General features: G+C 41.4%; 1 protein-coding gene across 9 annotated transcripts in view; it reads left to right on the forward strand.

Annotated features, from left to right (window-relative positions):
• Window positions 1-15319, forward strand: part of ZNF438 (zinc finger protein 438) — a 195934-nt gene extending 180615 nt beyond the window's left edge. For all 9 annotated transcript variants that reach the window (XM_087420653.1, XM_087420657.1, XM_014783562.2 and 6 more), the window contains 2 exons: window positions 8901-10734; window positions 12071-15319. In XM_087420653.1, the coding sequence (XP_087276779.1) occupies window positions 8901-10734; window positions 12071-12686 (2450 nt within the window). In that variant the 3' untranslated portion in view covers window positions 12687-15319. The remainder of the gene's footprint in view (window positions 1-8900; window positions 10735-12070) is intronic.
• The last annotated feature ends 724 nt before the right edge of the window (window positions 15320-16043 follow it).

Consider the following 16043-nt stretch of genomic DNA (forward strand, 5'->3'; position numbering starts at 1 on the left):
CCTCTCACTTTATATTTACATATCTAATTTGTTCAGTTTTATGGGCTATAGTTTCTCTTTCAGTACCAAACTTTTCTTTCTATACTCAAGCTATCTTGAACTATTTTACTGATTTTCTCCACAAAATACTGAAATCTACAAGAAAGTGCTTTCAAAATTTGGGTTGTCCTGCCCCTACCCTCTGTGAGAGTCCACACATTTTCCCTCCTGAATTGAGAAATCACATGGCCATTGCTCTCACTGTCCTCTGGAGAGATAATTGGCGTCCCTAGTCCCACTCCAGGCCCCATTCCTACAGGGCCACTGAGACCTGGGCTTACCCCTACCCCCTGAACAGTCTACTAGGGGATGTGCTTTCTTCCCTGCTAGGTTTGAGAACAACAATTAGCATCAATACTCAATATAAACAAAAGCAGGGAAAAGTGTCCCCATAAAATACAGCTCTTTAAAATGCACGTTAACTCCTATACACTAGAATTGTTCATCTGATTAGCACTTTGTCAACCGAGATGGAAAAATTGGGGCAGGGGAATAAGAGAGCCTGATAGGATGGATCAGCTATAGGAAAGGTTGAACTGCCAAAGTGGATGGCAGGAGAGAGGCACGAAAGGAAAATGCTTTACAGTTTTATCGGGACCCTTATTCACAAGTAATAGCCACTTCTTCCCTCTTACATTCATTTACCTCTCAAAAAAGAAACACCAGTTTAAGGATTCAGTACTATCCATATGATTAGCATTCAAGATTTTGGTGGGTTTTTTCCTCACCAAATGTCAAGAACCTCATACTTTTGCCAAATGAAAGTGGAAAACTAATGTCTGCTGAGCATCTAACTTGTGGTAGGCACCACCCTGGCACCTTCATGGGTACATTTTTCATTGAATCCTGACAGTGACCTTTGTAGCCAGATACTGTTATGCCCATTTCATGAATGAGAACATTTAGGCTCAAAGAGTGTCTTTCCCAAGCCACAAGACAGAACCAGGAGTTGAAACCACCTCTGTCTGAACCCCAAAACCCATGCTCTTTCCACTAGAGACTATGATAGTGGCCATAACCATGCGGAATAGCTTACAGTCAGCATGTAGAGGTGGGAAGAGCCGTTGGAGTCAAATGGATCGAGGTTTGAGTTCCTGCTCTGTTACTTACCAGCTTCAAAATCTTTATCTGTAAAATGTACATAACAGTAATTCCTAACTCAGGTTATTGTGGGGATTAAATGAGATAATGCATGTAAAATATTTTGCATAGTACCTGATATAAAATATTCCTTATCCTTGGAATAATGTTTAAGAAACATTATTGATAGGTGCTAGGAAATAAAGAAGCTCTGGTGCTCAGAAAGCAAGAATTCCCTTTCTTGCTAAACTGGGAGATGAATTCACCCTTTGGCAAGACAGCTGTCACAGGCCTATGCTGAATGGAAGGTGCCTGGATATCACTGGTGTTGTTATAGGAGGGCAGGGGAGGGAGTTAGCTAAGAGCGTAGTTCAGCAGAGCAGGACAAGTGTGCCAAGGAGAATGGACAAAACTAGACTCAGGATACACGATATCCAATTGGGAATGTGTTTATTTCCTTTGCATAGTGTCAGATTTCCTGAAATTTGGGTCCTAGATATAATAATGACTTAAGGAGGTCTTAGTGTTACATATATGGGGAATAGAAATGATATTTGGCTTACTGAGTCCTTAGAAACAAAAGCACACTTGTATCTATTGCCAGCACATTTTACAGTGCAGCCTGTACACTCAACGCTCAATAAATTCCTGTTGATTCTGCTGCTGCAGAGCCTGGACGGTGCCCTGGGGAGAGGGTAGGCAGTGGCTAAATGTGTTTATAGGTTTTTCAACAAAATTAAGTTGAGCTCCCTTGTGTTATGAGGCATTTCTTTTATCTCAGACTTCTCCAGGGTTTTACTATATTTGTTTTAACCAGAGACCATCTTGGGAAACAGTTTGAACCCAAACTGGAATTTATTATTTGAAAGCCAAGTGGGAGGGAGAACAAGGATGCCAACAAATAAAATTGAAACTAGGGTTTTTCAGTTTAATAAAATTAAAACCTAAATAACGGCTAAAAATTTTGGCTCTTTTGTGGCTAAGACTTGGCAGCACTTTTGTTCTGAGCCTGGATCCAGGGAGCCTGTTTCAAGAGCAGGGACAGTCTCTCTCTTTCCCTACCTGCTCTCTACTCCATGCTTAGCAGTAGGCCTGTGGGTCCCAGCAGATGGAATAATGCAACTGTGCCCAAGCCAACAAAGGGACGAGCAGGAACAGCTTTGTTCAGAAGCAACGAAGTAGGCCTTGGTTCTACCCTTGGGAATCAGGAAGTGAGTTGTTTGCATCCATCTAGAGAATTGCCTGCCGCATGTACTTGTCTCTTGATATTGTCTATGCTGGCTGTGTTGTGAAACAGTTGGATCAAGTTGGCTTAGGTGCAGGCACTTAGTACTATTTAGCCCTCAGAGTCGTCCCTCTGCTGCCTCTAACGTGCAACTGATATCCATCAGGTCAAATTTTTTGCTGGTGATTGAGAAGATAGCACATTGCACTTTCTCTAAACAAATATCTGGCAACCTTATTGGATTTGTCAGAATCCTATGGATAGTAAGTGGCAAATTCAACTTTGAAAATCTGCGTTCACCTTCAAATGACTTAATTTTTCATGAATTCTCTCTAATAAGCGGGCTTTCAGAAAGAAAGTATCATTTAATGGTAATCGAAGTTTTGGGATATGACAAGCCATTTCTGTTTCAGGTTTTCTTTTTTTCTCCTTAAAATTCAGAGATAATGTCATATTTTGGAGTTCATTAGGGCCATTTTGTATTATAATTTTCCCCCTTTTGAGGGGAGAATGAAAGAGAGAAAGGTTATTTCTTCAAATTGGAATGGGACAGATCTGGGTTGGTGGACTTGGGCACATTACTTCACTTCCTCAAGCCTCATTTTTCTTAATCTGTGAAAGGGGAACAATAATATTTATTTGCAGAGTTTGTGTGAGAGTTCAACTAAAAGACCTGGCACAGATTCTAGACCGTAATAAGTACTCCATACCTCCTAGTTTCCCTTTAATCCACAGTTAGATCAATTTCTCACCAACTGTAAATGTCACTTTTCAAAATAGTTATTTTTAATATGCTTAACATATTAAAAACAGCCCACATTTAAAATCCTAAGTATTCACGTTGTATAATTGTGCAAAATTAATTTTACTGAGTGAGGCTTTTATGTTTTCAGTTAATAAAAGTCCATGTTTAGTGCCTGAAGAGTCCTGTGAGTCCCTTTAACTGTGTTATGGGTAATTTCGCAGGATTTCCACAAATTATGTATGTCAGTGGAAATTTCTACTTACTATTTAGTGCACAGTTCTATTAGATCTGTAATTTAGTAGGTGACAGGTGAGGGCTTTTAGATCACACCATCTGTGAAAGGCCGTGTAAATGTGTAGTGGGGTCAACCGCTGTCGTAGCTACACTGCCAAGAACGACTTCCTACAATCATACCATCTTAGTGTTTTCAAAACTTAATGGCATTTTCAGCTTCTCTAAGGCTCCTATTGTTCAAACTACTTTAAAAATAAAAAAACCTGTAGTTATTCTGGCATAAGTGACCTTTATTGCAAATTGCCTTGTTTTATCCTTAAAGAGCCACGTGTTTGGAGGAGTAATTCTCAGGACTCCAGTTGTCCTTGGGAAGCAATGAGCTCTAATGCTTCTCGGTGCTTCACTTTGGGGGTAGTTACTCACTACCTGTCAGATTATTAGATTACTTCCCTTATCATTAGCAATTCTTGTCATTAAGTAGGCAAAGAAAACATGAGACCTTCTCTGTGTATAATCGAGACACAGTCATTTATGCATAGACACACACTTACCCATCACAGATATCTCAAAAGAAACTTCTTTTAAAAGCAGATTCAAAAAGGAAACTTTCATTTTCCTTTTATTCATTCAACAAATATTTATAAGCACCTCCTGTGTGCCAGGCACAGAGAGTATTCAGTGGAAAGTGAGCACTTTGCCCATCCTGACTTTTTAGTGCCCCCCAGTGTGCCTACCCCAAAGACCACCACTAATACTAGTTTCTTTTGTTTCCTTTAAGAGATATTCTGTACATATACAGGAATATATTTGTGTGTGTATCTCACTATTTTTTTTAAATCCAAGTGATAGCATACTATAAATGTCGCATCTTGGAGAGTGTTCCATATTGGTGTAACTCATTCTTCTTCTCTACTGCTGCATAATATTACGTGATGGTTAGATGATTATTTTATTAGTACCCTGTTGCTGGACATTTAAATAATTCCTATTGGTATTTTTTTCTTCTATTTTTGTGGCCTTGCCTTCTTTCTCCTGCCTTGCATTTCTTCTAACACATCAGCATCATTCCCTATCACTTCATCTTGTTAAAAATAAACCCAAAGTGGCCAATTATTTTAACTGCAAAATGAGTTTATTTGGGGAAAATCAAAGAATTGCAGTTCGGGACCTGCATGCTATAGCAAAAGCCATAGTCAAGTCAGCAATTGAAGGAGAGGAACGTTATTTCATAGGGAAAAGGGAGGAAATTGGGAGGGGTTGTTTTGAATGAAAGTCCATTGGAGAAAAGCAAGAGTTCAGGGTGGTGATGGTTTCTCATTGGCTGATTTGCTGGGGTAGTCATTTCTGTTTGGGATGTAATGCACATTTCTTCCTGTTGGGGTCTGTAATTGATGATGCACATTTCTTCCTGTTGACGATTTCTTTTTGTTGGGGTCTGTAATTGACTCTCTTTCCTGTAATGGACCTCGAATGGTACTGCATTAGAGCTCCCCTTTCTGGCCTCCCAACTCCATTTAAATGAGGTTTCCTTTTATTAATTTTCATAATCCTTAATGATTGTGGGAAATGGGACTCAATACCACCTTCACAGAGGCCATGACCCTTGTATGTACTTCCCAGTAGATCCAAGCAAGCCTGAGTAAGTTAAATTTACCCTCTAAGGCCTTTTCACCCTGCAGATTTCTTGTGATTAGCTTGTGATTATTGATCATGAAGCCAACTGATAAACTTTTCTACCCCAGTATCCACTTCTTTAAATTGCAGGAAACTTGAGAACTGAGTCTGTTTGGCAGGCTCCACACCTGTCATCTAGGTCTCTGTCGTTTCCCCAGGCTGCTCACTGATCAGTGTTCTCCCTTGCTGGGACAGCTAGTTACCCAAAGAGATTCCTTTGCTCCTGGACCACAGTCGGCCTCCTTTTCCTTTGAACGTCATTGCTCTTCCTGTGTGATTTTATTTCCACTATAATGTAGAAACTTTTGAAGATCAATCGAAGCACGTTACCTTTAAATGCATCATAATTAGCCCACTCCCTTTTGGAGTGGCTCTATAAAGTATATCTAATTTCATTTCTGGAAACCTTAACTGTTTCTGATACTTGGTCATAAAAAAATAGGAAGCCCCTTCCCAACTGAAGTCTTTGGAGACTGTGAGGTGACCTTGACCACTGGTTGTCGCTTCAGCTGCTCTTCTTCATGTTGACGTGACCATTCGCTGCCTCACAGGTTCAGTTTTTCCATTTCTAGTTGTTCCTCTTCTCTTCACTCTAATCCCCCTCTTTCTTCCTCTCTGTAAGTCTGTTTTCTTTAAAGTAATTTCTTCTTCAGAGCTTGCTTGCCTCGTGGACTATTTTAGTTTGTACCTCAGCAGCATGATTTACTGTTCTCTCTCATTATTTCCTCAGATGCTCAGTCGGTTGGCCTCACCTATCCCCTTTATCTTGAAGGGTTTTATCATATGCCAACCCATTGCCTTATTCTGGCAGTGGGCAAAATAAATTGCAAAAAAAAAATAATAATGTTCCAGAGATATATCTACTATTTCTTTTTAATTTTCAAAATTTGGAAATGTTCAAGTTTGCTTTTAAATTGTTGGGTTCTTCTTTTCATTTTTTAGAAAATTTTCTAAGCTCTATCTGTAAAGTCTTTATTTCAGCCATTGATCACTTTATTACCACTTACAAATTCAGCAAATAATTATTAAATTCCTACCACATGCCCAACACTGTTCTAGGCTCTGACGAAACAGAGAAACTCCCTACCCTCAAGGAATTCACTCCAGTGAGGGAAGACGGCAGACCACAGTATAATCTGTAGATGGAGCAAGTGTGCTAGAGAAAATTAAAACAGGAAAGAGGGGTAGGGAGTTCAGAATGGCAGTAGAGTTTTAAATAAGGCAGTCAGAGAAGAGCTCATTGAGAAGAGGCCATTTGAGCAAAACGCGAAGAAAATGCTTCAACAAGTACTGGGGATTCATCTAGAGCAGGAGTGTCGGGCAGGGAGAGCAGCAAGTGCAGACTGAAGAATGGATGTGTGGCGCAGTTAAGGAACAGCAGAGAGGCCGCCACGGCTGGAGGGGAGCCGGTGGGGGCTGGATGCGTGAGGCCTTTTAGGCCGTTGCAGGGACTTTGGCTTTGGCTCTGAGATGAAGAGCCGTTGGACAGGTCTGAGCAGACGAGTGAGGTGATATGTCTTGTGCTGTGATGTGTTGTTGTCACATATTATTTCAAGAGGATATATGACTGATTAAGGACAAAATAGCCTTTCTTCCAGCTCTTCTTGCTATAAATATTTTGTCTCAATCAATTAGGAGTGTGAACTAGATATAAATGACCCAATGTTTTCTCTTCTCTTCCTTCCTCACACCCAATCTATTGTGTAGATGCCAAGACCATTATTGTTGTTAATGTAATTATTTAATAAGCCGTGTTTCTAGGTAACCGAAAGCTACCCATAATTTTAAGCTTTCTGCAAACTCTCTCAATCCTGATTTAATATATTTATTCACAACTTACTTCAGTATTGTTCCAAAAACATGAGAAGATGAGGCTTAAAATGAAAGACATTTAAATTTAAAGACTGTGAAAAATAGAACTAACAATTAAATTGTGTAGGAAGAAGCAAATGTAGCAGATCCATTTAGGTGACTATTGCGAGGTGATTGACCAATCAGTTTACCCTTGAACTTCATGGTAGCAAAGCTGAAAAGGAACATAGATTACATAATTATCCTTATCTGATTTTCCCAGACCAGAGCACTAGTCTTTTTTCTTCTTCCTCTAATGCAAGCTGCCATGTGAAATATGTCTTTAACATACTTTTTCTTCACCAGACAATGATTACTTTCTAAAATAAGTTGGTCAGTATACATTTCAACCTTATTCCTATATGCTACTTATTTGTATATTTGCAGAGTATCATTTCTGCTGAAAGAATCAACTTTCTGCTAAAATTGTTAGTTCACTAATTGTAGACATGAAAATCAAGGTTGATTTAAAAAAATTTTTTAGTTGTTAGTTTCACCAGATTGTCTGCTACCTGAGGTAGAAATTGTGTCTGTTCATCTTTGTATCCTTGATATCCATCCCCTAAACAAATAGTACTTCAGTCCCCTACCTACAACTCCAAAATTTAAAAAGCTCTGAAAACAGAAAATTTTATCACAAGTTGGGTACCAAAACTCATTCAGAGGCAAAATCTAAACTGAAGTAAGACTGTTTAAAAGTCTTCATTTGTCCCACTTGTTGTGGATACCCATATACTTTGCTACAGAAGTAGTAATAGGTTTAGTAATGGGTGCTCTGCAGAGTCTGCTGGGTGTTACATAACATTTGGTGTATGCAGCTTATTATCACTTTTCTAAAACTTGAAAGTGTAAATTCTAAAACACGTCTGGCCTCAGGGTTTCAGAAAAGGGATTGTGGGCCTGCAATAGCCAATCCCTAGAATAGTGCAGGTACCTAGTAAACAGGAGTGGAAGTGAAGTTTGACTAATATGAGGTACTTAGAAATGGGAAGCTTTTCTTCAGCCAGGCCTTATGACCTGGAGGCCTCAGGGAATAAAATAGATGATTCAGTCCTTAGAAGCAGTGCACTGAAATGTGTCCTTAATTGTTCTCTTAGAGTCGTTGTAACTGCTCTGCGTTCAGCCTAATAAATCTGGGGAGTAAGAAGTGTTATTCTGTCAGTTTAAATTGTGCCTGTTAGTGTCTTAGAAGCGGCTTTTTGTGTGATTCATGTATTTTTTTATTTGTTGTCTCTGTATCTTTACTTATCACTTTGTATCTTTTTGTTTTTCTTCAACATTTTTTTAAGGTGTCACCTCAGCTTTTTTAATACTGGTGACTTAATTGCAAAAGTGCACATAAACAGTTTGAAAGGTGGGAGGAGAAATTCACAAGTCACATGGGAAAAGCACCCAGCTAGCATTCAGTCTGGAATTCATCCACTGTGCAAAACTCACTGCACTGCCAGTGGGTCAGATGGTATAACCTGAAATGGAGTGAAAAATGAGTTTGATACAAGAAACATTTGTTCCACACTGAAGATACAGTGGAAAATATCAAGAGCAATTAAATATAGGCTTCACTCTCTCAAAGCTTAAGTGTAATGGGGAAAACAAGACATGTACACAAAATAAATAAAATACACAGCAGAACATACCAGAGGGGGTGACCAGAGGAGAGACTTTGCAGCACAGGAGATCAGGAAAGAAGTAGGGTGGCCCTGGCCTGTCAAGATGAACCGGAATTAGGTAAATGGAGAGGATGAACTTGCGGAATACAAGGAGAAGGACAGAGTCCCAGCTCTCAAGAAGCTCTGTGTGTAGTCGTAGAGATACATAAATAGATAAATTATTATGGAAAATAGTAAATGTTATATAATAATCACTCTCTGGGAAGGTGGATGGGAGTTGACCTTCAGGCTGGGTCTTGAGGAGCAGGGGCGTTTGCCCAGAAGAGTAGGGGTGGGTCCAGGAATGCCTTCTAGGCAGAGTAAATGATAAGATGCTTATCTGCACTCTCAACAACAGGACAGTTACACTATAGTGACTTTTTATATTGTGTTGTCATTGCAGGTGAATCAAACATCCCTTCCGGAACAATTCAGGGTGGGAAAGGTTTGCAGAATAAGAGTCAGTTTAGGACCATCGCACCAAAAATTGTGCCCAAAGTTGTAACATCCAGAGTGCTGTCATGCCATTCGCCGTCACTCTCTGATCAGGTGAATCCAGGACCTTCCATCAGCTCTAAGCCCCTGGGGATGCCCACCCAGAATTATGCTCTAATGCAGGTTTCTGGCCAGGAGGGGACGTTTTCTCTTGTTGCTTTGCCGCATGTTGCCTCAGCTCAGCCAATCCAGAAACCCAGACTGCCCCTTCCTGAAAACCTTAAACTGCCTATTCCTCGATACCAACCCCCAAGAAATAACAAAGGATCAAGAAAAAAACCCATTCTGAGCTCCTCTGAGAGTGGCTGTAACAAACCTCCTGCCCAAACCCAAGCGCCCCCTTCCCCACCTGACCGTCCTGAACCACCGCACGAGCACAGTCAGTCCAAGCCAGTGCCAGCACTAGACCACGCCCCAGCCATCGTCAGCACGGCTGCGCTGACCAACGGAGGTGGCCACGGGGACTCTCAACCTCCAGGGACCAACGACCATGGAGATCCGAACCCTCCTGCTACCCCAACATTGTCCACACAAGAGGAGCCCTCAGCCAAGCAGGGCCTCACAAAGGTTTCAGGGAAAGCAAATTTTGCAAACAAGAAAACATCCAGTAAACCTTCTGCTGTTGCCAGTGAAAAACTGAAAGAACAAGTTGATCTTGCAAAAGCCATGACCAATTTATCACCAGCCATTTTTGGCAATGCAGTTCAGTTGATCTCTTCAGTCCCCAAAGGGAAATTGCCAATCTTACCCTACTCAAGAATGAAGACAACGGAGGTTTACAAAAGTGAATCAGATGTGAGCACCGCAGATTTTTCTTTCCCTGGGCTCAGGGCAGACTGTGATAAGACAGCTTCCATTGCAGAAGGCTTGAATGCAGCCCCCAAAATGGCCAACAAGATAGTTGTTCCACAGGCAGAGTTGAAGCAGAGTCCTTGTGAAAGTGCCTTTTTTCTGGCCACCAAACTCGATCTCAACCACAGAACAAAACTCAGCAGTGGGGCAGCAAAGAGAAGAGGAAGAAAACGAAAGGTACCAGATGAAATTTTGGCACTTCAGGGAAAAAGGAGGAAGGGTATCATTAATAAGTGTAAAGATGGTAAAGAAAGAGTAAAAAACGATCCCCAAGAATCCAGAGATCAAAAACCTGGGACTATGAAAAAATACCGTAGCATTATGCCTAAACCTGTCATTGTCATGCCTGCTCTGGCTCCCCTGGCTTCTCCTGCAGCTACGTTGGAATCCCAAACGCTCAGCAGAACAGGACTGGACGTTTTGTTAAATAATTCACTCACTCCTAAATATCTCGGCTGTAAGCAGGATGACAGCCCTTCCCCTAAGGCCGGCTCTGTGTTCCGCAGTGGATTCTCTGGCATTAAGAAGCCTTGGCACAGGTGCCACGTCTGTAACCACCACTTCCAGTTCAAACAGCACCTTCGAGACCACATGAATACACACACCAACAGACGCCCTTACAGTTGTCGGATTTGTCGCAAGGCGTACGTACGTTCTGGCAGCCTGAGCACACACATGAAACTCCATCACAGTGAGAACCGGCTGAAGAAACTCGTGTGCTGTGAATTTTGTGCAAAAGTGTTTGGTCACGTCAGAGTCTATTTTGGCCATCTAAAAGAAGTGCATAGAGTTGTCATCAGCACCGAGCCCTCCCCCAGTGAACCGCAGCCAGGGGACGTGCCAAAGAACAGAGATGTGAATGTGCGAGGGCTGGAGGGCTCAGTGGAGAGGTGAGTGCTAATGGAATGTCAGCCTGGCAAAGAAGTCTGTTTAGATTTGGGGAAAAGAGTAAGATTTCATATTCAAAAAGATGAGTTTGTAAAAACATCCCTCAGATTAAGATTTCATAAGCTAGCTCCCTCTTCCCACTAGTTCTGTGAAGAATGATCTCATTTCTCTGGTTTCTGATCAGTCATAATTTTTAATTACTCTAACCCCTGCAAGCCAGGGCACAAATGCCAGTGTGAGGTATGCTGGGGACAATTGGGTGACAGATTATTTTTGCGTCTGAAATATGAAATTGTAAATATTGTATATAGTTTCCAGTACTCTTTACAAGTAATTTTCCCCAAAATCATGTCCACAGAATTTTTGTCTAATCAGCATCATTTGCCCCAGAACATGGTGTGACCCATGGTGGGGACTCAGCGTGGGTCTGCTGCGTTGACCATGCCCTAAGGTGCCCAGACCTGACCCTCTGCATTTGCCTTCTTTTTCCCATAAGGCCAGATTCACTTTTTCCTGTGTCATTCCCTTATGCAGGCACTGCTACCTAGCATATAAATAAACAAGCGAAGTACTCGCAAAGCCTGGCAGGCAGGTCCTAGAGCAATAAGTAAACCAGGGAAATGCCCTCACTCTGTCCTTTCCACCAGATGACAGAGGGAGTTTCACTGAAATGGATTCTCATCAGCATCATGAAAATTAAACATTTTCCAACACTTTAGATTCTCTGTCCCTTGTCGTTCTTAATTGTCCTAATTGTTCTAAATACTTTCTATTCAATTTTGGCTTACTCTGTCATGTTCATTATAAATAAGGGGTGCCTGTCCTATTTCTTCCTGGCTTTTCTGGAGTTTCTCTGTTTTTCTAAAGAAATGTCACTTCCTAATTGTTTTCCTGTAGCGCATTTTGATTTTTAGGTAAAATGTCTAGACTGCGTCCGGTGCTCAAGGTTAGGGAGGGCAGCAGTGGATGGTGTGGGGCAGTTACCTTCAACCCAACCCAGTGTGTTCCTGCAGTGCTTTACTCGCACCCAGACTCGCATGGTGATTACACCTGTTCCTGTGGCAACCAAAGAATAGTTAGCTTCTCTGGGGAGATGCATAAAGGGAAACACTCTTTTACTAAATGGACCATGCTAGCTTGAGAAATGTGTGGCCCTAAGCAGGAGTGCAAGTTGGTGTTCCCCGTGGCCTTTGCGTCCCATGCCCTCTCTGTTGACCCCATCCTCTGAACTTCCCATCACTGGGTGTGTTTTAGATCCCTGAAGCCTAAGAGCTGAAAGGAAAAGTTCCAATTGTGTTTTCCACGATATCTTATGTAGGCTCTTTTCCCCTTTTTCAGGGAAAACAAGTCAAACCTGGAAGAAGACCTCCTTCTAAACCAGGCAGACGAAGTCAAGTTACAAATCAAATGTGGCCGCTGTCAGATCACTGCTCAGTCTTTCGCTGAAATCAAGTTTCATTTGCTTTATGTTCACGGAGAGGAAATTCAGGGCAGACTACAAGAGGAGGTCTCACCAGGAAGTAAAGGAGCCCAGGAAGAACTGGTTAAGCATGCTGACCCTCACTGGAGACAGCTTCCTGCCAGAAGAGAACTGGCCGCGCACTGTCCCTCTGACGAGCACTTACAGGCACTGCCTAAACTGAAAAAGCAGCTCGACCTTCATCACCAGAGTGGCGTGGAAATACTCAGGAAAAATGAAGGCGGCCAGCCGGGACCAAGGGAGCCAGGGGAAGAGCCCCAGGGCCCTGAGTGTCCCGGCCCCCACCCCGTTCTCCTTCGGTCCCAGTCGGGCCTTCACTGCATCCTTTGTGCACAGACTCTGGGAAGGAAAGAGGAACTCCTCCTGCACTGGGAACAACAGCACAATTGTGAGGACCCTCCCAAACTCTGGACAATTTTAAATGCACTTTCTAACCAGGGAGTGAGGGAACTTTCCACTGAAACTGGAAAATGAAACATTGGGGCAAGAGGGAGGTTAAAGAGTTTTGCGATCACCTTTCTCTCGAAGCTTTGTGATTTATGGTGGTGCTTAATTATAAAAATCAAACAAGTCAAGATCAGCACTAATGAGCAGAAGTGATGTTTGTACATAGTTTTATTTTCTTATGAAATATATCTATGCTCTTGATGCATATTTTTCTAACCATATGCAGTTTATTTTAAAATTCTGTGTACTGTTAATGTCTTAGACTTTATTTCAGAATAAATATGTAAAAAGATCAAAATTTAGAGATTGAAATATAAAGGATTCTAGGCTGTTCCTCAAATAGTTTTCAGTAAAAACGTGTGTTTGAGTGTGTGTGTGTCCTTTTTGTTCAAATGTTTTCTGTTTAAGTAGATCGACAAATGTGATAAATTTCCAGGTGACAAAACCATTTCAGTCTCAACCATAGTATATTGATATTTATCAAATTCTCTGCTTTATTTGAATATGTTTTAGAGCAGTATATGTAATAAGGTTCTCTTCCACCATAATTTAAAATCTATGTTTTCAGGACTTACGTTTTTTTAAATTTTATTTTCATAAATGCACATTGCCTTGAAGACTAGATGTTAGTAAGTCTTATAGCTGTAGTGTTTCATATCACAGTAATCAAAAATTCTTTAGTACTTCAGCTAATAAAAATATCTACTTCTTTGGTAAAAAGTTATTTTCAAATAGTCTTTTGGGCCAGAAAATTTACAACCTGGAAAGTGCACTAGATAGTTCAGTCCAGATGTCTAGGTGTCTCAACTACTTTCCCTCCCTCCCAAGGAACTTCAGTGGGTTGTTGATAGCTGATCAATTTTAGATGCAACTGTGCCTTTCAAGCCCAGGTTCTCTTTGAAAGTCAAAAGTAAAAGATTGCCTCTCAAATTCCTGGGAAATTACCTCGAAGCAGAAAAGTTGCCATTTGACGTTTCTGGCCATCCTGGCTGCAAAATCGTTTTCTTAGAACAGGGGAGTTACACAGTCATCCTACTAAAGTTTCAGCCTTTGGATGAAAGCACTGTGTATGTGGCCAGCTCTGTTTGCCTGAAGCTAGGACCAGGTCTCATCATAACATTTTACTGTGCTAAACGAAGTTAACCTAAACAGAGGAAGAACTAAATTGTAATTGATAAGCTAGTGGGTCTTAAGTCATCTTTTTTAGTGTCTAGTTTTAGAAGCAAGTGTTCATAGGCACGATCTGGCTCAAATAGTACAAAAAGGGAAGACTGAATCCTTGGCTTTTTACAAATTGTTTTATAAATTTGAGAATAAGAGGGCAAGGATAGAAATTTCTGAAAGACTTTGCCGTGGTTTATCAACTGATCACATTTTATCCTGTTTCAAAGAGACAACATCAGACCTCCACTGTTTGGTATTTTTAGAATTGGGTTAGTAATAAAACAGCTTTACCATTCAGTGCAGTACCCAGTTTGTTTGGGGAAGATTGGTCTTGAGGACATTAAAAAATGACACCAAGAATACTACTTTAATTCAAACTGTAAAATAATTCATAGACCATTCAGTCCTCAGATGCTAAGCAGTATTTCTGAAATAGTGGCCAGGTGGGAAAGGGGAGAGGAGTGGGTCTGGGGAATGTATGGAAACAACGGCGTTGAGATAGAATGCTTCCACTCAGCACATAAAGGAAAATGTGAAGTCCCCAAGGCCGTGGAGACACCTGCCTGAGGCCAGTGTTTAACCACATCTTGCAGTGAGGACATAGTCTCTGGAAAGTAGAGCATGAGGAATGGGACAGAGAGCAAAGGTAGGGAGAAGATGTGATTGGCTCATGACTAAGTGCCCTGGCTGGATCTCCTTCTCATCAGGCTCATCAGGGCACTGATCTATGGGGGCGGGGGATGGGCACTCATCTTTAAGAAAACTTTTTAAGAGAGAAGGAAACTTGCAGTGCAGAGAGACCTCACGGGATGCCTGTGTGTATGTGTTGTTGGGAATCAAATATTTGTTACAGTTCTCAGCTTCTAGAAACACTCCCATGCCTCGCAACCGAACAGCCCCAATGTCACCTAAGATAAGGAGTTCCTGGCTCTTAATAGTAGCACTTCTTCAGTGAGAATGGTCAGAAGAGGGACTCTAATTGGGGAGGGAGGAAGAAAAGAGGGAGTATAAGGCTCGAGTAACCTTGAAAACAGCTCAAATTGATAAGCCAGTGGGTCTTAGTTGATAAGCCTCCTTTGGGTGTAGACATGTTGTTGGAACAGTCCCAACCTACATACTTAACCCAAAGGCAGGTGTAGAAGTGGTGTGATGCTTACTCCATGTGATCTTGACAGAGCGACCTTTCAAAGGCTCTGTTCCCTCATCTGTGAAATAAGCATGATGATCCTACCTCAAGGCATTGTAAGAGTGGACGAGACACAAATAAAATGTCTGGCACACTTGGGCCACGTAGTAACTGGTGGCTGATATTTATTATGCTTTTCGCCAGACTCGGAAGAAGAGATATGTTATATTATAGAAAGATAATTTAAAACAGCTGAGGTAGCCTCAAATCCAGAATCCAAGGATGAAAACTCTACTGAGAACCATAGAAATTTGCATCTTTGCATAAAAAGGGTATTTTAATTTTTAAATAAAGTGGGATTTGGATTGCATGGAGGTTTGGTGTCTATTTAATTAACGGAGAAAGCAAAATGCACTAAATTATTTCCGTCCCAGGCTCCACGTTGGGCCTCATATTCCTCCCTGCAGTGGTCCCTCCTTTGCCCCCCGACCCTGACGTAGCTGTTACCACAGCGCCCACCCCCGTGTCCTGACCTTCACAATGGACTTGTCTGCTTCCGGGCACTAGACTACAGGCCTCTTGAGGGCAAGGACTGTATATTTGTTCAGCACGCAGCCCCAGAGGGCCCAGCACCTGACGTGGAATAGTGCACAATAAATATTTGTTGAAAAAATGTATACATTAGCTAAATATGAACGAAATTGCCACTTCCCGTTTTATAAATAAATCCAGCTTGAGGAGCAACCAAACTTACAGCTAGGAAGGTATCAAGGCAAATTTGGTCTTCAATTCAGCACATTCATTTTGCTTAATGTCTTTTGCTTGAAAAATCGTCTCAAAGCCAGCAAAACAAGATTTTTTTCTTTTCTCTTGGCCCTAAATTATTTCTGAAAGTTACAGCATTTTAGATTTGTATTGTTTTATTAGCTGTCATTTTTATTCATGGCCCCTTTTGTTGCTCTCTTTCTCTGGACCTCTTCCTGATTTAGCTTGACTGTTCCTCTGTTAAGCTGTTCCTCATATGGAAAGTTGTCTCTTCATCAGCAGGCTGTAAATAATCAGACCTGGGTGCGTTCCATTGCCTTCTCTGGCTC

Source organism: Ceratotherium simum, chromosome 32 (assembly GCF_057802395.1).
Source record: "Ceratotherium simum simum isolate JZ-2026a chromosome 32, ASM5780239v1, whole genome shotgun sequence".
NCBI classification, from domain to species: Eukaryota; Metazoa; Chordata; class Mammalia; order Perissodactyla; family Rhinocerotidae; genus Ceratotherium; species Ceratotherium simum.